Source organism: Lissotriton helveticus, chromosome 9 (genome assembly GCF_964261635.1).
Source record: "Lissotriton helveticus chromosome 9, aLisHel1.1, whole genome shotgun sequence".
In the NCBI taxonomy this organism is placed as follows: Eukaryota; Metazoa; Chordata; class Amphibia; order Caudata; family Salamandridae; genus Lissotriton; species Lissotriton helveticus.
The window spans coordinates 882,758,670-882,780,485 of record NC_136070.1 but is presented as its reverse complement, the minus strand read 5'-3'; the positions used below and the strand labels follow the sequence as shown (position 1 = coordinate 882,780,485).

Below are 21,816 nucleotides of genomic sequence, written 5' to 3'. Positions count from 1 at the left end.
AAAGTGTTATTAACAAGTCACATGACCTCTCACGCTTATGTTACGCGCTGCGGAACGCGCCCCGGATAGCTTCCGGGTCGCTGCGCTTCGCGCCTTGGTCCGCGCCCCGGAGCACTTCCGGGTGCGCTAATGCGGTACGTCATAAGACGCATTACGCGGTAACGCGATACGTCGCGCTTTTGCGACGCGCCGCGGATCGCTTCCGGGGAGCTGCGTTTCGCGCCTCGGTCCGCGCCCCGGAGCACTTCCGGGTGCGCTAACGCGGCGCGTCATAAGACGCATTACACGACAACGTGATACGTCACGCTTCCGCGACGCGTCACGATAATGATTTCTAACGTGGCAGTTGCGCAAACGGACCGTTTACCGGTTCGCGGACCGGGTCGCGGCATCAAATTGAGCTAACGGGAAGCTTCCCGGTTCGCGGACCGGGAGCGAAACAAAAAAAATATTTAAAAAAAATTATTAATAAACATATAAAATATATTTTTGGATTTAAAGAAGAATACATTTTACAGCTATAGATATTAGCTTTTAAAAAACCAATGAAATTCACTGAAAAAACCATAGGTTATAGACCATATATAGTTAGGAATTAGCATTTACAAAACCTTGAAAATTCACTGAAAAAACCATAGGTTATACACCATATATAGTTAGGAATTAGCATTTAAAAAACCTTATTTTACTCACACAAAACCATTGAAATTCCATATATAGTTAGTTGTACTAACTATATATCGCGCACCCGCAATCCACTGCTGATCATGTCACATATTACATCATTCATGACATGGTCAGTGACATCACTGATGACATCACTGATGACATCTCAAATGACATCACTGATGACATCACTGATGACATCTCAAATGACATCACTGATGACATCACTGATGACATCTCAAATGACATCACTGATGACATCACTGATGACATCTCATTTGACATTACTGATCACATCACTGATGACATCATTCATGTGATAATACGATGAACCTCTTCAGACTCTAATATAACCTTAGATACACTCAGTGTAAACACAGACTCGCAGATTGTCACTCATCCATGAAGTTACACACACACCTAGTCAGTCATGCAAACAATCAATCACACCTCCATTTCCTTAACTATACAGTTAAACACACCTTACTTATTCAAACATATACTAAAACATATTTACTCACTTATACAATCCTGGATACAAGTTCACGATGATCCATACAGCCACTCACACATTCACTGGCTCTTATGCACAGTTATTTATATATGTCAACTCTCACATGTACTGTATTTTACATATGTACTTACTTTGACATGTAGCACTGAGATATCTATTCACTCACCAATACAGTCATGCACACAGTCAACCGCCCATACAGCTGTTTCCACATGCACTTTTGAACCCATACATCTATGCAGAGAGTCATACACCTCCCAGCCACCCATACACACTCTCAGTCTCCCACACAAATACTTGGGCAACCAATCAATAACCCATATAGTTAATCATATAGCTACTGATCAACACATGCAGCAGTTTACAGAACAACAGACATAATGATGCACAAATTAAGACAGTTTAGTCACTAACCCATGCACTCAGTGAGACACATTTAATCACTCACTCATACAGTCAGTCATGCACCTACTAAATCCTTTGTTCAGACACTTCTACATCCACTCATTCTTCAATATGTAAGACATATTTTAACTTTACAGAAACATACAGTCACTGGATGTTGTCATCAGTGATGTCATCAGTGATGTCATTTGAGATGTCATCAGTGATGTCATCAGTGATGTCATTTGAGATGTCATCAGTGATGTCATCAGTGATGTCACTGACCATGTCATGAATGATGTAATATGTGACATGATCAGCAGTGGATTGCGGGTGCGCGATATATAGTTAGTACAACTAACTATATATGGAATTTCAATGGTTTTGTGTGAGTAAAATAAGGTTTTTTAAATGCTAATTCCTAACTATATATGGTGTATAACCTATGGTTTTTTCAGTGAATTTTCAAGGTTGGATCCTCATTGTTGTTAAATTTTAGGGATTTAATGCTACTGCTAAATTTACAAGCTTTGCACTGATTGCAAGTATAGAAGCCTTTTACTGCATTACTTTTTTAGGCATTTGAATCATATTGCTGCAAAGATAATCACGTAGTGATTTTGGTTTGCGAAAAGTCAGAGAGGGATAACTTCCTATGTGCTCACTGAGGTCATCATCAGTTTTAAGACCTCCCAAAATTTCTTAAGGCTCTTTTTTACTTCCCATGCTTCTGTATTATATGTTGTTATAAATCTTATGACATCTTTAGGTTTACTTTGAGACTCTTGATTATCTTTGCAGCAATATGATTCAAATGCCTAAAAAAAGTAATGCAGTAAAAGGCTTCTATACTTGCAATCAGTGCAAAGCTTGTAAATTTAGCAGTAGCATTAAATCCCTAAAATTCAACAACAATGAGGATCCATGGGTCATACAAAAACACCTTAACTGTAATACCGACCATGCCATTTATACCCTAAAATGCCCATGTTCGAAGTATTATATTGGAAGTACCATCCACAAAGGCAATAAACGTGTGTTAGAACACTTAAGGGCCATAAACAAAAATGATAAATCCTACCCGGTGGCTCGTCACTTTCAGGAATACCACAAAAGCAATGCCATTCTGGTCAAATTTGCAGTTATTGACTGCATCCCCCCCAATGTGAGAGGAGGTAAGAGACTGTTGGAGCTCAGGAAATTAGAGTCCAAGTTCATTATTAGATTTAACACCATGATGCCTCATGGGTTAAACATGGACGAAGAAATGTCTGTGCATATACATGAGAACTAAACACGAGGTTAATCAAATATGTTTCTTGCTGCTTAAAATCTCTGATTGTTGTTTTTTAGAATTTGTGTGTTTTAACTTTACAACCAATGTATTATGGCTTTAGAGATTTTAATAGAATTTTGTCTTTATTGTCTTATTTGTTACAGACGCACATACAAGAATGATATACCAAGGACTCCACCTACGATCAAGAATGTATTAACCTACCTATCACGCTGAACTTTATTCGTGTAGACTCATGCCCACTGGGGCAATACGGTGTTTTTTTGAGTGCAAAATTGTTCTCTAAATGTTTGGATAAAATATGGAACTAATGCTGGGTACAGAACTAACACAAGTCACATATGTACACTTAACAGATAGCACGTTGGTATCCAATAGTAGGAAACCGTAATTTGTAAATATTGAGATCGGCATGTATGTAGCGCTAGGTACTAGACAGCTACTGAGATAACTCCCTTTTGGGATGACAGGTTAGTGCCTTGCATCCGTTTTGCTCATTGGTTGTGAAATTTATTTTGTGATAATTCTTGTAGGTACCCACAACGTAGCCAATGCCCACTGAGGCGAAACTGTTTTCTTTTTTAAGACTGCTGTCCAAACGACCTCAACAAGGATGAGCTACAAGCATACATTGAATGGGTAGCCCTTATGCATTCAACATGATGAATCAGAAATTTGTTGATTCTGAGGTCGCCATCCATATAGCATAGGGTACTAAACAGCTAAAGAGATATCTCTCTTTTGGGATGGCAGGTTCGAGCCCCGAACCCGTTGTTTATTTATTTAATTTGAATACATTTCTTTTTGTACCCGGAATTGGGTAGAACACTTTGGAATACAATTGCGTTATACACCGCAACTGCAAATCTTAAATTGTATTTTCTTCTTGTGTTTAGAAGTGAACATGTGAGAATTAATTTCTGAAACTCGAGCAGCATTTGGTATTTAAGATGCTGTAATACTATTTGCAAATTTGACAGGGTAGAATAATCAGGAGTCCGGATACCGATTGTCTTAAGTGAAACAGATAAGATGTATTAAGTCAAAGTATGTTGTTTATGTTAACTGTCACGTGACACATTACTTTTCTTTATTATCACTATTGAAATGCACATTCTTGCCCGTGATGAAGGAGTAATTTTACTCCGAAACGCGTAGGACGTTGTGTTCTGAATAAACGGCATCCAGAATAGAGGCCACGGCTCCGTTGTTGTTTCTTTCCGTCATTGGAGGAGGGATCACGCCGGTGAGACTGTGTTAATATATATATATATATATATATTTGTCAATTTTTATATAATTTTAAAATGATAAAATAAATCAAAATTAATAGTTTAATAATTGTTTTAAAGTAAATATATTAATATGTAATATTATGTATGTGTGTTTAACTTTTTAAATTAAGTTTATTTGTTATTAAGGGTGGGCGTAATTTGCGTAGTCGAGCTACGCCAAACTCTGCGAAACTGTAAAAATGCTCAGCGTGCACGCAAAAGTTCCGCGAACACGCACAATTGCGTGTTTTGCCCCTTTGCAATGCTTCTTTCCAGTTCGGGGAGAAATAGCTTGCGAACACGCATTTTGAAAGCGCGAACAAGCAAAAAATTCAGCGAAGCCGTGGATCACAAAATATTTGGCAATTCTGCGTTCTCCGCGGAACACAAAATTACCCAAACTCAGCAAATTCGACGACCGGAGCGGAATATACCACCCAGGCCTATATGTTATATTTGTTAAAATTCATATTTAATCTACTTTATTTTTTATATTAATTTTATTATTTAACATATTTAGTATATATTAATATTTTATTCTATATGTATATAAAAATCGATATTTTGTACAACTATATTCTATATATATCAATATTTTTTCCCGCTATTTATGTACTTACCTGTTTAAGTATATGGAGTCGATATTTCTGCATTCTATATTTTTTCATCTATATTTTTTACTTCTATTTTTTTAATCAATATTCTGTCAGTGAACCCTTTGTAAGGTCTACCCAGGTCCTTACCAATACATGCGTTTTTCCTCTTCATCAGGCTAACTGTGCACTGATAGTGGGCTGACTGGGACCACATTCCTACTCACTCAGTCCACACTTGTGGGCAGATGCCTGTACACACTTATTCATGTGCAAAGAGCCCTGAGCCTCTCACCAGTGCTGCACAGCAGCGTACCTTGTTATAAGGTGGGCATTGGAGAGTAGCAATTAAAAAACCTATTTTAACAGGTCTAGCAGTGGGTAAGACTCAGTGAGGCTCACTCAGGTAAACATCCAGAAAACGGTTTCTCTGAAAATTAAAAAACAGGGAGCTAAATAAATCAGAAACAATTTTCCTTGAATGATCAAAATCACAAATGCTAATGCTCCCCTAATTTATGCACCACACCCTAACAATCAAAACTCCTCTTATCAAAACTATTAACCACAGGGCAAAAAAAAACACACAAACAAATTCTCACCAAAAGAAGTCATGGACTTTAAAAAGGCAATGTGACTAAAAGTGCGAAAAGTCTACCCCATACATGAATAATCCATCCTTGTGGCGATATCTCCAAGGATCGACAGTCAGCATTGATTATTCAAGGAATGCCAAATTTGGATACGACATAAACAATTAATAGCCCTGTCTATTTATGACTTACAGATGTACCTAATCACTATGACCTCTAAAAGAAGAAGCAAACTTTACTAGACAATAAACAAAAATGATCTCCCCTTTTACACTATGTTGAGGGCACTTGGGTGGGTACCTGGACATGACAGGTGTGCCTGGGCAGAGCTCACAGAGTTTCACTCCATGGAATTCCATGGAGTCAACTGAAAACTCTTGGAATTCCATAGAAATGCGCAGGCGGGCAGAGTATTACTCGGCCATGCCTACAATAGACCCATCCTCCCTGTAAAATGCATCTTGCATGGAAAACACATGCTACAGAGACAGCCCTCACTGTAGAATAAATCATGCAAATGAAACACTATACATCTTAAGAAGAAGCACTAAAGGCAACCGAGCCAGACCTTCGTGGAGGATTCACAGTGTGTGAAAAGCACTACAGGGCACAGAACAGAAGAACTCCTGTAGTGTGCACTCTTCACAACATGCTACAGAAGCAGAGCTAGAGCAGAGTACATCCTGTACTGAAAGCAGGCTCATCTTGCAGAGATGTGAACACAGGGGTATCACTAAAGAGAAAGGCATAGGTACTCCTGCAGGAAGCACACCGCATGCCTGACCACCCTGTGGAGTCTCCTTTCCATGTGTGCTGGGAACGCGACCCTTCCCTGAGGAGAAGCCAGAGCACCACCCCCATCGTACCCCAGAAAAGCCCAGGCGAACTCCAGATGAGGCTGTAGATGAACTACTCAACCAACGTACTATTCATCGCTGTGGCTGGGCCACCCAAAATCGGTTGTAGTTGCACTACACCACCAGCTCACAGTTACAAATGTATTTCCAGGCTGAAGTGTCAGTTGGTGGTGACACTGCTCGTTGGGGCTGTCCATAGGAAGGACACTGATGGGGCTGGCGCTGGCTTGCCTGGAAATATCTTCTCTTTTTTCTTGAAGTTGGTTGTTGGATCTCTTGGTTGCTCTCTTTATTCCTTAGTTTCATAGTTACTTATTTGCTTAGCTGTACCAAGAGTCACTGGGGTTCAAGACTGTCCTTGTCGCCAAATTATGTTGTAACCTTAGTGGAAGAATACCAGGAGCCAAGATGAATATTCAAGACTAGTTTATTCAGTCTTCAAATCAGGTTACATCTTAGATGACTCCAGCCAGCCTAGTGTGGTACCAGCCCCACCAGGAGCAGCCTCCCTAGCTACTCAGCCCATCTCCAACTGCCACATTCACCCACTCAGTCACCCAGGCATTCCACGCATCACAGGCACACCAACATTATGATACCAAGACACACTCTGGCTGAGCAGCTAGAGGCAGCAGGGCTAGAATACATGTTATTAAATTATGTAGAATATAACACTACTTACTCTGGTCACCCGCAGGGGCCCAGGACACTCCCCCGCCCCCAGAGCCAGATCCTGTTGCACCGAAGCCAGAAGAGTCATGCTGTGTTGTGGTTGAGAGGAACCACAGGGAAGATGGAGGACATGCACAGGGTCACCATGCCAGCTGATTGCCTAAGAGAGGGCAATAGTGCTCCGAAGTCCCTGCAGCTGCCACAAGCCAGGTTCGAACTCCGCCAAGCTGGGAGCAGGCTGTAGGTTGTCTGGTGGGTGTGTTGCATGTGGAGCATGGCTGGGGACCCTACTTTTGCTTTCAGCGCAGTGAGAGAGACAGCCACCCAGAGGAGGAGAGGGAGCGGCAAAGTGAGGGCCGGACTAGGATGGGAGGGAGAGAGAGGGGACAGTCAGAGGACCGTTTGCAGCAGCAGCTGCCCACACCATCGGCTAGCTACCAAGCCTGCTGCTCATGCTGATCTAATCTCTGGGTTATCATTTGCCTCCTGCGTCAGATGTGCTAAGGCTTTCTGTTGTGCTCCATGAGTGGTGCGGGAAGGAGGAAAGCAAAGCCAATCCCATTGACCCTCTGCTTCACCGGAGTTGCCCAGTCTCCCTTGGTCAGACTGCTGGTCAGCGGACCGCCTGCTGTCAAATCCTGCTGCAGTGATTAAAATCAGCCCTTTTGTGCAGTGACATCAGAAAGGGATAAAGGCCCTTAGCACCTCAGACAGTGCAGAGGTGCATGAGAGCAGCCTGGATGCCTGCACCGAGGGGAGAGAAACTAGGAGTAAGCGAGTAGCGCACCAGTTAACTCCGCTCCACATGTGGTAGGTAGATTTTTGGACAAACTCAGGGGCATATTATCAAGACAGGTGATAAAATTATTGCCGTTTTAGCTGCAGTTTTCTGCCGCTAAAACTCGATAATGGGCTTGATAATATGCTCTATGGAATTCCAATTGAAGCCTATGTTAGATGTCCTTCACATTTAACATGGGCTTTAATTGGAATTCCATAGAGCATACTATCAAGCCCATTGTCGCCGTTTTATCGGCAGAAAACTGCAGCTAAAACGGCAATATTTTATCACCTGTCTTGATAATATGCCCCTCAGTCCTACAAGCAGAGTGTAGAGTGGCACAACTGAGCGGAGTTCACCACCAACCCCTAATGGCAGGTTGTAATCATTGTTTCGAATTCTCAGCTGGAAAGGCACACTTTCCCAGGAAGCTAAAACAAACAATGCCGCATTACGGTGGCCCAATTGCTTTCAAGGAACTCTTGGAAGGAGCCAACCAACACTGTATCAATTTCTAAAAATGTTAAAAAATGAAGAAATTTACTAAGTGCTAATACACGACACCAACAAACACATTTATCACCACCACACAATACCTAAACTCCAATTTAATGTTTTTTAAGGAAATGACAAAATATTAATTTATCTATTATCATTCTGAAAAAAAGAAAACGTTAAGTAAGAAATGAAAAAATATTATTAGATTAATATTTAGAAAATATGCAAATAAAAAATGTGGGAAAATAAAATGTATTCAATCTCAATAGATAACATATAAATGGCATCAAACAATAATTAAATATAAACCAAAAATATAAAAACGTTTTTCAAAATACATTACAAGACATTTTATTAAATAAATAAACAAATAAATACATGCAATATATTTGGAAATTTGTAATCTAAATATGAAGCAGTACATACAAGCTATATACCCCAACCAATATTCAAATTCATATAAATAAAGCAATACGTCATGACTCAGTAGCAGATATCATTGACCAATAATCCAATTTCAATATTTCAAATTGTTAATCCATAAAAAATATGTGGAATATCAACAACTCCCCAAATAGTTCTAAAATAACATTTAAACAACTAACAACTCTGTATAATAGCCTTCAATACTATTCAAAACTTGAAATAAAACACAATAAACACTACAAAATAAACTGCAAAAATCAAGATAATTTATAAAACTGTTTGAAATAAATACTTCAACTTATTTTCTTTGCTGAAAAACGTCACAATATATTATACAGCATCACATTTACATGATGATCGATAACCTGTAATGAAAGAAAGCCAAAATACAAACACATACACATATGTATAATGAAAAAAGAAAGTTAAAGCACCATTGTAGCTAGTGTTGAAATGAGGGAAAACAGAGAGGGTTAAAAAACAAAAAAACGTTAAAATAGACAGGTTTTAGGTTACTGAGCTAACTATCTCTTGTGCCCCCACCCGCACTACTTAGAACCTCTTAAATATCATATCATGTACCACATAGTAAATGACATTAGATTTGCAACCAACCTCACCATGGGTCAACCAACCCTGCTGCACACAGCTAAACAACCTAGCCTGTGACCATCCCCTCTACTGGCACCCAGCCCCTGACACCTCAGCTTCTTACTAGAACGTTTCAGAGTGATCCATTAATCAGGAATGAGAAAAAGGAAAGGGGGTCACAAAACACTTTACCCCATTCAGTTTCCAAAGGGTAATTTAGATGAAACAGAAAAACATTGCTGATCAGAATAGCACCGATTTTGGCATAAAGCTACATGTTTGCTCAGAAAGCGTGTTTTTAGTAATATAGTGTACATCTGTTCAGCCATTTTAGAGAAATTAAACTTAAAAAAACAGTAAAATCCAGTACTGAGAGTCTCCCAAAAGACTCCTCTTAGAGTACAGCAGAAGAAAATAAAAAAAAAATCATCCTGAATTGCTTGGCCGCCTACTGTGGTTGGATGCTGAATGCCAGTTCCTGTGTCTTAACACCACGCTGTGCACAGCTGAAGACCGTGTGCGGCAGGGTTTGGCCAACCCTACATTGAGTTTAACTTGAAAAAAACAAATGACAAGAGGCGTTTGGTAAAACAGTAACAGTTGGTTTCATTAAAATCAGTCGCCGAGAACGCATCCATAGAATCGGGTCTGAGGACTGTCACACAGTACATTCATTCTGAGGGCCTGTATATACATTTCATGGAACATCATAAAACTTGTTATAGAATCTATTTAGGGAAGGGAATGTGGGCCTTGTCTTGGAACCGTAAATTTGGCCACCTGATAACAAATGCTAGTGGGTCTCGACCTTACGTGGACACAACTTGGGCCAGTGGGTAACATATCCAGGTCTCCGACACGATGAGCATGTGATCTTTGTGTTTACTGTGCGTGATGTGTTCTGATTGGCTCTGTGTTCCTAACTTCATGTGGCATCTAACTTTATGATGTTTTTGGAACGCCCTCACCCCTCCGGCCATATGTGTTTTATTGGGGCCAATCTCCATGGGCTATTGTGGTGTTACTGACCATCTGTGGGATTGATCTGGGTTTTTCTTGTTTCCGCATTTGTTACCCACTACGTGTCACCCCACCTGTGATCTGTCAATCAGTTGGCTTGGGCCTAGGTCGCAGGGCCCGCCTGACCACGTGGGAGATAGGGAGGTTACATTGGGTGGATTTGACACCAGTGAAGTGATTTCATTTTTATCCACACCTATCTCATGGCGTACATGAACATCAACTTTTTCAATAACAACAACTGCCCTGGCCTGTGGAATTGCATGAGGGAGAGTAGGCTGCAGGTGCATCATAATCAGATATTACTTTACTTTAAAGAAAAATAGATATTTACTGAAAAAACTAAGGTTACAGTGGAGGTATTAAGGGAGTAAGATTTGAACTTAGGTTAAATGAAACTTAGATATTCAGTGAAATATAACACTACTATTTTAAAACCAAAAAAGCACTGAAATTCACCTGTAATACGTACCTGACTTTAGTAAACTTGCATTACTGGTGGTGCACTGCTCATAACCTCACATATGACATCACTGTGAAATGTCTAATCTTTGGCAGTGCAAGTAATATGTTGGTCAGTTATGTATAACGGGTGAATTTCAGTGTTTTTTCAATTTTAAAACAGTTGTGTTTTTCAAGTTAATTTCCAAGGTTTAAATTAGGGGTTCACGCAACTCGCATAATTAAAATTTGCGGCATCTCACAGAATTACTCAAGGATGTATTTTGCACTAAGAAATAGCGCTAAATGCAGCAGAACATCAATAGCATGTACAAGCAGATGCTTTCACTTGCTAAATGTTCACTTGAGGTAGGATTTCCCCCCAACTTACTCCCAGCATTTGGCGCTATTTTCTTAGTGCAAAATTAAACCTCATGTCCAAAATGCGCACAAGGATGCATTTTGCACTAATGAAATAGAGCTAATTGTGAGGGAACATAAACAGCTGCTTGAGCAGTGGCTCAGGTTCACTAAATGTGGTATCACTTTAGACTTATTTCCCCCAAAGTATTCTTAATTATGTGAGTGGGGGTAATCACGTTATCATCGGTAACAGATGTAGAATTACTCCTATTGCTCCATTGTATTTTAAATTCCACCCTTGTCTACTTTATATATCTGTAACATCCAGTGGTGGCTTGCATAGAGCGTGCTGCGGGGCGGTGAGGCGGGACGGGATGGGGGGCAGGGTGGGGGGGTAGTAAACTTGGACATACGACGGAACGGAGGAAGAGAATAATTGCGTTCGTCTGTTCTGTCGTATGTACGTGTTTACTACCCCCCACACAGCCCCTCCCCGCCTCACCACCCAACAGCACGCCCTATGTGAGCCGCCACTGATAACATCTGCAATGTCATAGACTTTTCTAAACAAATTCTATTGGGACCGTCATTAAACAGTTACTTCAGAGTGTTGAGAGGACTCCACTCCTACCTTAGGGAGGGAATGTTGCCTTTTCTAGACGGTACATATTCATATTGGCAGTGTGCCTGTATTGTTTGTAGGATTCTACCCCTTACTGTCTAAATTAAATAGCCCCATGGGACCATCACCTCTTTTGCATAACAAAGATGCCAGTACTACCTTCTAGGGTTTCTTACCCCCACATTGTGATGGTATACCCAAAATTCATGAAGACTGGAGAAAACAGATAGTTGCCCTTTGATCTCTCCCACTTACCTTACTTGAAGTAGGGCTTATATTCGAACGGAGTATCAGTCCTCCCAGTGATTGGACAGGTTGTTAGTTAATTCTCTTTGACCTAGACGCCAGATTAGGGAACACATGGAAACATATGGATTGATATGCTAAAGCTTTTATTATACATCGGTCCACTGCAAAATACATGTAACATAATGATCAGGAAACTCTTGAATATATTGGGAACAGCGAACGAAAAAAAAATGTACACAAGATAAAGAAAGAGATAAATACTAAAGTGACCTTTTCCGTACATAACATAGCCCTATTTTCTAGTAAACCAGGGCAGAAACGTCTGAGAATACAGAGGAAACACATATATGTCTTTACCAAAAAAGAACAGTGTTGGGTATCACTGAAAGGTTTGTGATCTATGGGTAGAAGATAGTTGAGCAAATGCACCCTGTTGTAAATAAAACTCAAGGAATTATTGTGAAAGTATAAATGGCACTGAATGTCATTATACAGAGTAGAGGATAAAAGTTACAGGTCAGTGGCCATATATCAGAGGTCACACAGGGTTGACACAATCGAAATTACAATGTGAATGCTACAAAGGTACAATCAGCAATATTTCACTGGAACTCCTAAGCAGACATGTTGAGCTATATGGGTTTGAGGCAAGGTTATCAAGTATCTAAAGGCTAAAAAGAAGTGTTTACAAATAATTAATTGTTCTACAGGGAACAAGAGTTGGCGATATATGAACCCTTCACCTCAAACTGAAAACCTATCTTAATGCCTTAAACTGGTCTATTTTGGAATGTACTGCTGCACCTGTAATTAGTCCCCTACCCTGCCACAGTCCCCAAATGTGTACCCTTTTCGCACAGAAGAGCTGAGTAAAGCTGCAGTTGAGGCTAGGCTCAGCACACATAACAGAATACACAAAATTACTTCAAAGTTATGGGGAGAGGAGTTGGCCTAACGGCTAAGGCGCTCGATCTCGAACCTGAGGATTTGGCTTCGAGTCTCTGTAACGACGCCAAAATCTCCTGTGATTTTGGGCAAATCACTTAATCTCCCCGTGCCTAAAATGAAAGTGTGTCCTCATGCAACGTAACTGGTGCTATGTAAAGCGCTCTGATACCTGATTCGGTTCGGGTCTAGTTCGCGCTATATAAAACTCTGCAAAAAAAAAAAAGTCCTAGCACGTTAGTTATGTATAGGTTTCTGAAAATAAAGGAGGTCCTATTTATACAACAGAAACATTTTGCTACAATCGTCGATTGTAGGCAGTACATGTGTGCGTTTCACATGAAATCACAAAAACCTATTCAGCTCTAACGAAAAAAGATTACATTTCTAAATTCCAGAAAACAAACGTTTGAAAGTGTTTAATTTGCTTTTCTTCCGAAGTGCACACTTTTCTGTCCTCTTCTTGTGACAAGGTATCCAGACTGGTGAAACAGGACCCGTAAATGTATATGCAGTGACTTCTTGTTTACTCAGCGTGGGACAACACAAAGCTGGTAGAAAGGTGCCATATTTTCGAAACCACCCAGTTGAGGTTCAAGGCTAAGATTCTCCAGCTCCACCACGGATTGTAATTTGAAGTTCTGTATGATTGATGTAAGAAACAGAAACAGTTCCACCCGAGCCAATCCTTCTCCGGGGCAAACTCGTTTACCTAGAAAATAAATGATAAAGGCAAAAAAAACATGAATTCAAACAAAACCTGGATCAATTGGAAGTTGAGTTTAGTGTGAAGCTGTGAACTACAACACACCCGGTCAGCTATTACCGTGTGCGGCCTGAGTACCTTTATTTGCTGAGGAGGAGGCAGCTATAGCAAACACCATGGGGATGGTAACTCAAGGGGTCAGGAAGATAGATAATTCATACATAGACAAGGGTCTAATTGAACGGGGCTGATGTTTGTCACTTTCATAGAATAAAAATGCATCAGTGGTGTAGGAAAGCGAGCTCCTCTGTACCCTTACCAACCTGTACTTCACGTTGGTTGATGTAGGCAGAGTGGTAAAATGCAAAGCTGATTTGGGTTCCCATCATGTTACGAAGTAGCACTTGCAGACACTAGGGGCCAAATTTATCAAGATTTGATGCAGTGCAATGCAGCAGGACAACTTGCTGTGCTGTGTCAAATGGAATGGCAGGAATGCTCATTTTAACTAAAATATGGCGCATTTCTGCTCTCTTTCTGCGCTGGCGCACTTGTGGCTGCCAACGCATGCACCATTGCGCCATGGTGCAAGGGTGCCTGCTTTCCAGCGAGGATTGTTCTTGGGCAGAAAAGGACATCTTCCTGCACAAAAACAATCCTTAGAGGCTTTTTCCTATCCTCTTTCTATGTGTGCTGCAGAATGCAACACAAATAAAAATAGGAAACCTGTAGGAGAAATAGAAATATTTCTCCTACTTGCATAAGTAATGGGCCAATATTTGTGCTTCACTGGGAACCAAACAAGCCAATGTAGGTAGCATTTAACTCTCGTAGGGTAGCGTTGCTGAACAGTCTAAGACCTACTCAAGGTAGGTGGTGTGGGCTAGTAATTGTCATTCACAGATACACAATCATAACACTAAAAAAATGACTATCCTGTCCCCGGAGGATATTGTTGGATTTTTATCTCAAATTTATGCTCAACTATCAGCAAAGATACGTTATGGAACACGTGGGGATTGCACGAAGCACTTTAAAATTACCCGTGGAATAAGACAGGGGTGTACTCTTGACTCTCTTTTATTTTCACTTTATATATATGGTGTAGACATCCTATTACAGAAGTTAGGGGTTGATGTCCCAATGATCAGAAACGGGCCACACCCCTATTACTGTACGCCGATGATGCTGTTCTAATTTCTAGAACAGCAAACGACTTACAGACCCTGATGGATTTTTGTATCAGTTTTATGACGGAAAAACACTTACAAATTAACCTAAGTAAGACTCTGGTTATGTCCTGTGGTAAAGGAAACACCAAAACAAGATCTCATGTCATAAACGGGGCATTAATAGAGAGAACACTTATGTTTTCATACTTAGGGGTTCTTTTTAATAGTAGGGGTATGTGGAATATACATGTAACTCTATGCAAGCTGAAATTTGTGAAAATTGTGGACGCTATTTTCGGGTTCTCTCAAAAAATTGGTAACAAACCACTTCGGGAGATTCTAAAATTGTACGGTGCAAAGTGTATTACAGGGACTTGTTATGGTGGGGCCTTATGGGGCCAGACTGAACCATGACTTTACAAGTCCTTGAAAACAACTTTTTAAGACGCTTGTTAGCCGTTCCTGTTGCCACCCCCTCCACCATCTTGCATAGAGAAACTGGAACTCCGTATATACATGACTCGGTTAGCTTGGCCGCTTTAAATTTGTGGCAACGGGTTTTGACTAGGGAAGAAACTCACTTTACGAGGGATATTATTTTAGATTGCCTATCCCAAGACCGATGTAAGAATATACCATGGTTAAGTTACATCACTGGTCTTTTAAAAAAAAGCAATCTAAGTGTGAATGATATTTGACCAGATGACGCAGTATATATTAGCAAGGTCAAATTTAAAAGGAGATTTCTAAGCATGAGGGAAGCCCTAAAAGATGAGGCTACAAGTTTTAAGAAAACTGTTATACCCTATCTTGAGGGTCCCATTGTTATAGGCTTACAACCATATCTCATATTTGTAACGAATGTACAACACAGATTCTACCTAACCAGACTGAGGTTGAGCACACTACACTATCTATTTACCTTCCCTAAAAGGGGCAAGTGGTGCTCTAAACTTCCGAATTGTCCGTGTGACGGCAGGTCCAAACAAAGTACCCTCCACTTTTTATTTTTTTGTAAATTTTATATGGATATTAGGAAAATATATCTCCGTCCAATTTTTAAGGTTAATAGCCTGTTTTCCTATAAAATTGCTTTTAATTATTTAAGGAACTTGGAAAAAACGACAGTCTGTAATGGAGTGATTTGTTACATACAGCTGGCAATGAAAGAAAGGAATGATTTAGCTCACTAAGAAAAACTGAATTATGAATTAATGTAAGCATATCTGTATTACTAACCAATATATTTTTTTATAATCATGTTAAAATGATGTTTTTAGTATTATGTTTGGATAACACTTAGATTTTGATTATAAATGAATAATTGTATTTTATAGTATGATTTTATGGACATTTTGGATGATCTGAATAAAGCTTGATTTGATTTGACAGTCCAGTCTGTGCTTTTTCTTTTGAAAAAGGAAAAAGTACTTGTATTGGCCACATGCTACTCAACACTATGCAGCAATTTACAAATATGCACAAGTTGATGGAATTACTTTTGGATAACATTGTGCAATCATTCTTACCCCTCCCAAAGGAGGGAGTCTAGTACCACGACTCACATGTTTAAACATTATCTCATTCCTAAATGCCAACGTTGACAATAACGTAATAATGGCACCAAAGCGATTGGCTGTTAACTTAATTTTTTCAATAAGCACTTCATATTTGAAAAATGCAATAATGTCATATAATCATGCCTGAGGGCATTTATTTCTGTCAATAAAGCATGCAAAATTTGATCACGAGTGGCTGTCAGTCTCATTATTTAAATAAGGCATTGCAAGAGGGAATGTCTATCATGACTGGAAGTTTTGGGAAATCATCATAACTGTTCATAACACAATTTAACAACAGCCCCTAAAGGGCATCACATTTATAATTACATCACTATATAATAGGGAAAAAGGTTGTCAGGGTATAGGATGCGCCGAGTTGTGTTGAGTCACAGTAAATGAATCAGAATGATCAAGGATATGGATAACGGCCATCCGCCGTCACCAACTGTGTAGACAAAAGCCCACACGTGTAGCCAAACAAAGAGTTCATATCCTGAGCAATAAGTGTTCAAAGTAATCAGAGCAGTTCACACCGGTACTTGCCACATACTTCTTCTTCTGTTCTTTATTTTTATAGGACAAAGTTCAACATGGGTGTGAATTCTAGTCATCAACACAAAAGGAGCAACAGGGGCAAAAACAGTCAGCCCCCCCCCCCACTCAACAAACCATAAACAACAAAGGGCCTGACTTAACATGAACACCTTCCAATAAATTCAAGACACTGTAGGGGTTTCTAACGTCTTTCAAATACTCCCTCAGAGGAGCGACTCACTATCACCGATCTAAGTGTCAGTGTGGTCTATTTATAACCAAAAATGTCAATACAACATAGGAAGACTCCCACCCATACAAGAAAAAAGCGTGAGAGGAGAGAAAGCACCTCCCGGTCGTACCACCAAGGGGGGCTTGCTGGTTGGTACTCACTAGCACACCCACTTATCATCATCAGTTGCTTTCTCCCCATAAAGAAAAGGTGCATGTTCCATAGTGAAATTCTCTGACAATGAAGGGAAAAGAAGACAGTGAAAAAACAAATGTGAATGCAATGTCAGTGCAAAGTATCACTAGAGTGCCCACTGTAACCCGTGAGAATAGAGATGCAATTCCCAGCGTGTAAAATGAGGTTAAGCTTACTGGCTCGACGTAACTTTTATTCAGTGCTGTAAGCTTTCCCAATAAAAAAAATGGTTTGAATCAGACCATTTTTAATTATAAAGAGCCAACATGTTTTGTTGCCAACAATTTGTGCAACTTCATCAGGGCTGCAGGGTTACCAGTTCTCTCTTCATACGAGATTCACATCAAACCTTTAAAGACAGACATTAAAAAGAAAGAAAGAATGTACCAAAAGAAAAAACCACCTTATTCTTAAAAGCACTCAAAAGAATTAAGAATTTACTTAATAAAAATGGATAGTTACCGGATGGTTGCGAATGTTCCTTATACCTTATTTATTCGGTATAGATCTTAGATCTTATATGCTTTTTGACGTTACTGGAGTTCCCAATTGGAAACTCTGCCTTCATTTATTCCATATACTATGATTACGACCAAGCTTTATTGTAGTTTTTTGAGTGTTTTTTTGAATGTTTGATTACCATTACAGCATTACTAGGGGAACGCATAGGTTGTGTTACCACATCCCTCTTTTCCTTTTCTTCACTCTCCCACCTTTCATGCTCGTTTTACATCACTATTCACTTATTCTCAGTTGTCATACTTTTTGAGCCTTTTCTCAATGTTCTGCACAATGGTGTGGTGTTTATGGAGGAAATCACCTTATTCCTCCTGGTTAGACATAATGATTGATTGCCTGTACTGGCACATGATGTCGTATGTCATTTGCACTCTTTCTTTTCAACACCATGATAGTGCTTCCAGCTTTGGGTCTCTGCTCGCCGACCCTTGCACAAAAGACCTCAAATTGTCCTCTAGCTTTCTGTGATAAATGTAAAGTAGCATTTTTTGACTTGTAACTTGGGCCTTTTTTCATATATTTTATGTTTCTAGCCCTGAAGAAGTCTGTGGTTTACTTCACATAGACGAAACACGTGTTGCCTGGAATTCATAAAGAACAGTAGAAGAATTTGGTGGCAACTACCACTGTGGACTGTTCTGATTACTTTTGACACTTATTGCTCAGGATATTAACTCTTTGTTTTACATCACTACATAATTATAACACTCACACCTAGAGGTTGTTGCAGAATATACTTGAATCACATTCAGCATAAAATGATTCTGTTTTAAAATAGACCCCAAAGGACATAATTTCTGTAACCACACATGTGCAGTTACCACCTTTCACCCCTAGAGGGTGTCTCGTACGGGCACCAAAGTGCATCAGGGCACGCTGGAGTGTAGCTTGAAGAGCCCACCCCTGGCTGCTCTCACTGGCTCCCTGCATGGCCAGCACACTGGTGTGCTGCTGTCTGAGCCAACTACTCCACTCTGGCCTTCCAGCTCCTGAAAGCAGACAGAGCAACTTCTCCGTGGTCTGCCAGCGCCCCGGGCAGTTGCATGGTGCACCAGTTGCTTTACTCCTTGGGCCCAGGGATGGGGTCCTGGGCCTTTTCCTCTCCAGCTGGGGTAGCGCAACAGCACTCCCCCCACGATCAGCTTCCTGGGCCCAGGAATGGGGTCCAGGGCCCCAAATTGTGAGGGAGTGTGATGGCTCTCCTGCAATGACAATTTTTTCATGGTGCCCAGAGATTGGGTCCTGGCCCCCTTTATCTTGTCAGGGGAAAGCATGGCAGTGCTTACCCTTACTTCTTGATTCTAGGGGTCAGCCACAGGGCCATGGTCCATCCTTGGGATAAGGCTGAAAATGGTGGCGGAGCCCCAAGTGATTTGTCGCCTGTACTCCCAAAGGTCACCAAAATTATCAATGAGCTATCTCGGACCCTGTTGGGATAATTTGGATGGTATTTGTCTCATTCTGCTCCTGGTGGTCTGCCCTAGCTGCTCGCAACACTTTCATACAGCCTCCTGGCATAAAATGGTGACAAAGTTTGCAGTGAGCCGGTTTCACTGACTCCCTGAGCCAGACCTTTGCTTCGATCTTCATCTGGGCCTCTCTCCTCCATGCGCAGAAGCCCTGTCTTTCCCTCAACTGGTCCTCAGGGGATGGAAAGGGACTACCGTCCCTGGTCCTGGGAGTACCCACCTGGTCTGATTGTCAATCAGAGTCAGAGTCCTTGGACCCGATGGCAGTCCCAGGGTTTCTCTTTCTAATCATCTATGGGTCAGCCTCCAGTCCCAGCGTTCCACAAAGAAGCACATCCAGGAGCAAGGACTCCCCCCTGCACAAAACCTTTTAAGGGGGGTGGGAGGAGCCAGAATGGATGCACTTCTGGCCTATCCTGGCGTACCACATGAACCCATGTTTCAACCTTGCTGCAGAGCCAACTGGGATACTTCAAGATGGTGCCACCCAGGAGTCACTTGCCATATGTGCTCTGGTGGTTTCAGCTTCACCCTTAACTGACATCACTGCCAGGGCCCTCCCATAGCAAATCTTCAAAAGGGCCACCCTCTGGTTTGGTTACGCATCTACGGACTCCCTCCTTTGTTCAGTGGCCTGGGGCAGGGCCCCTTCCTGGCACAGGATGACAGCTGGCTGATTGATGCAGAGCAATTTCACCCATTTCCTTACTCCTTGAGAGTTGATCTGAACAGTGTCAATTGCTGTCTTTGATGGGTGAAGCACTTGTTCCTGCAGCTGGTTAGAAATGTAATTAAGGCAGTCCAGCTGGTTCACAAAAGGCCTAAGCTCTGATTCTGAGCTAAGTCAGAGAAATATGTAATTCCTAGGTGACCCATAGGCTGTACTGATATGCTTTTGTAATTCACAGAATTGTTTTTTCACACATATTACCGTGTACATTGGTGCGACTCTGGAGTCTGTGGCCCCGAAGGAACTGGAGCTGCACCCTAAGGCAGCCTTTCCAATCAGAGCATAATGGAGTGTCACTACAGTCAAGACAGCAAAGCACACTGACTTCCCCAACATATGTACATCCCCATTATAGGGCCCTTTCCAGGGCACCACCCCACTCTGCATAGTTCCTTCTGTGCCAGGCTTACTGTGTGAAGTTCTTGGGCTGCGGATGACAGGTGTCTCACCCGTGCAACCCTCGAACATGTGCACACATGTTTGCACAGATTTCCGCACATAACCAGCCCAGTGCCCATTACCCTGTCTGCATCACAGTGGCCTTTTCTTAAAAGGCAGACAATAGCGGTAAACACAAGCAATCCATTTTGCCATGAGTTTACCGTGGGTGAGTGCCAGGTAGAAGGCTCTCCCATAGTAAAAGGCCAAAGAACAGGTGATCAGAAAGCAAAAAATCCAGTTAGATTAGATGGCCAGAGCCACCTTCTCACAACTCCCCTCCTCAAAGCACTTTTAATCAGTTGTTCTGTACAGCCTGGACCTGTTTTCACTCTAACACTCAACAGCCTCTGCAAATTGCTAGACACTGACATGTTTACGTCTTCATCTACCCTGCTAACAAAGTTTTCAAAAGATGTCAATGAGAGAATGCCAAGGTAACACTGAACATTGATACAGGGTTAGACGGGCTGGATAACATCAGCACCAGCACTTCTTTAGGGGAGAAGTGCTACAGCAAACAACCAATAGCATTAAGTGGGTGAGAGATGTTCTGTAGTTGACGGCACCAAGATCCTCTCTGTATATCTTTCAAATAATTAGTAATAGGGCTTGCAGACAATAGCATCTGTCAAACCTGACCAAATCAGTTTGTGAATTGGCTCAGCTGTGACCCATTTATCCTTATAAAAGATGCCCAGTGCCCGATAAGTGCTGTTACCCACTGGTTCCTGCAAGACTGTGGTTATGCATAAAAGGTATTTGCACTGGTTAATATAGCGTGTGTGAGAAAGTGCCCTCTTTCTGCAAGGTTGCCCTCACTTTCTGCTGAATTGCTGATGTACTTTGACTGACTGTGCTCTGGGCTCCTGCTAATCAGGCACCCAGGGCCTATGTTCTTTCCCAAAACTGCATAGAAGCCTACACCCAATGGGCATCTCCGTCCACAGGACAGCCCCTGGTAAATGGTACCCCAGGTACTCAGGGCACTGTGACCAGAGAAGGCCTTTAAGGGCTGCAGCACTTATCGTGCCACCCTCAGAGGTCCTGTACCACTACACTCATATACTACCTTTGCAGGCTGCGTGTTTTGGTGCAGAGCAAAGTGAAGGGTCGACATGGCACACATCTCTGTGTGCCATGCCTACAACCCACTGCCCTGGCATAGGTCAATCACCCCTCTAGCTGGGTGCACTATACCAGTGGTGTGGGTGCAGGTGCATGAGCCCTTTACCCATACAGTGTCTAAGTCCATTCTTAGACATTGTAAGTGCAGTGCTGCTATTAAGATTATATGGTGCTGAGAGTTCATCATTATGAACTCCACAGCACCATAATGGCTACACTGAGTGAAAACTGAGAAGTTTGGTTTCAAACTTCTCAGCACATTAAACCCACACTGATGCCATTGTAAGATTTTATGTAAAATGCACACAGAGGGCAGCTGGAAAAAGAACCCACAATTAGTGTACA

General features: G+C 41.4%; 1 protein-coding gene across 1 annotated transcript in view; it reads right to left on the bottom strand.

Annotated features, from left to right (window-relative positions):
* Window positions 1-13,230: 13,230 nt before the first annotated feature.
* The window catches only part of LOC144781951 (cytochrome P450 2G1-like), a 737,654-nt gene continuing 729,068 nt past the window's right edge, over window positions 13,231-21,816 (bottom strand). Inside the window, exon 9 of the mRNA XM_078661042.1 lies at window positions 13,231-13,498. Coding sequence (XP_078517168.1) covers window positions 13,317-13,498 — 182 coding nt within the window. The 3' untranslated portion in view covers window positions 13,231-13,316. The remainder of the gene's footprint in view (window positions 13,499-21,816) is intronic.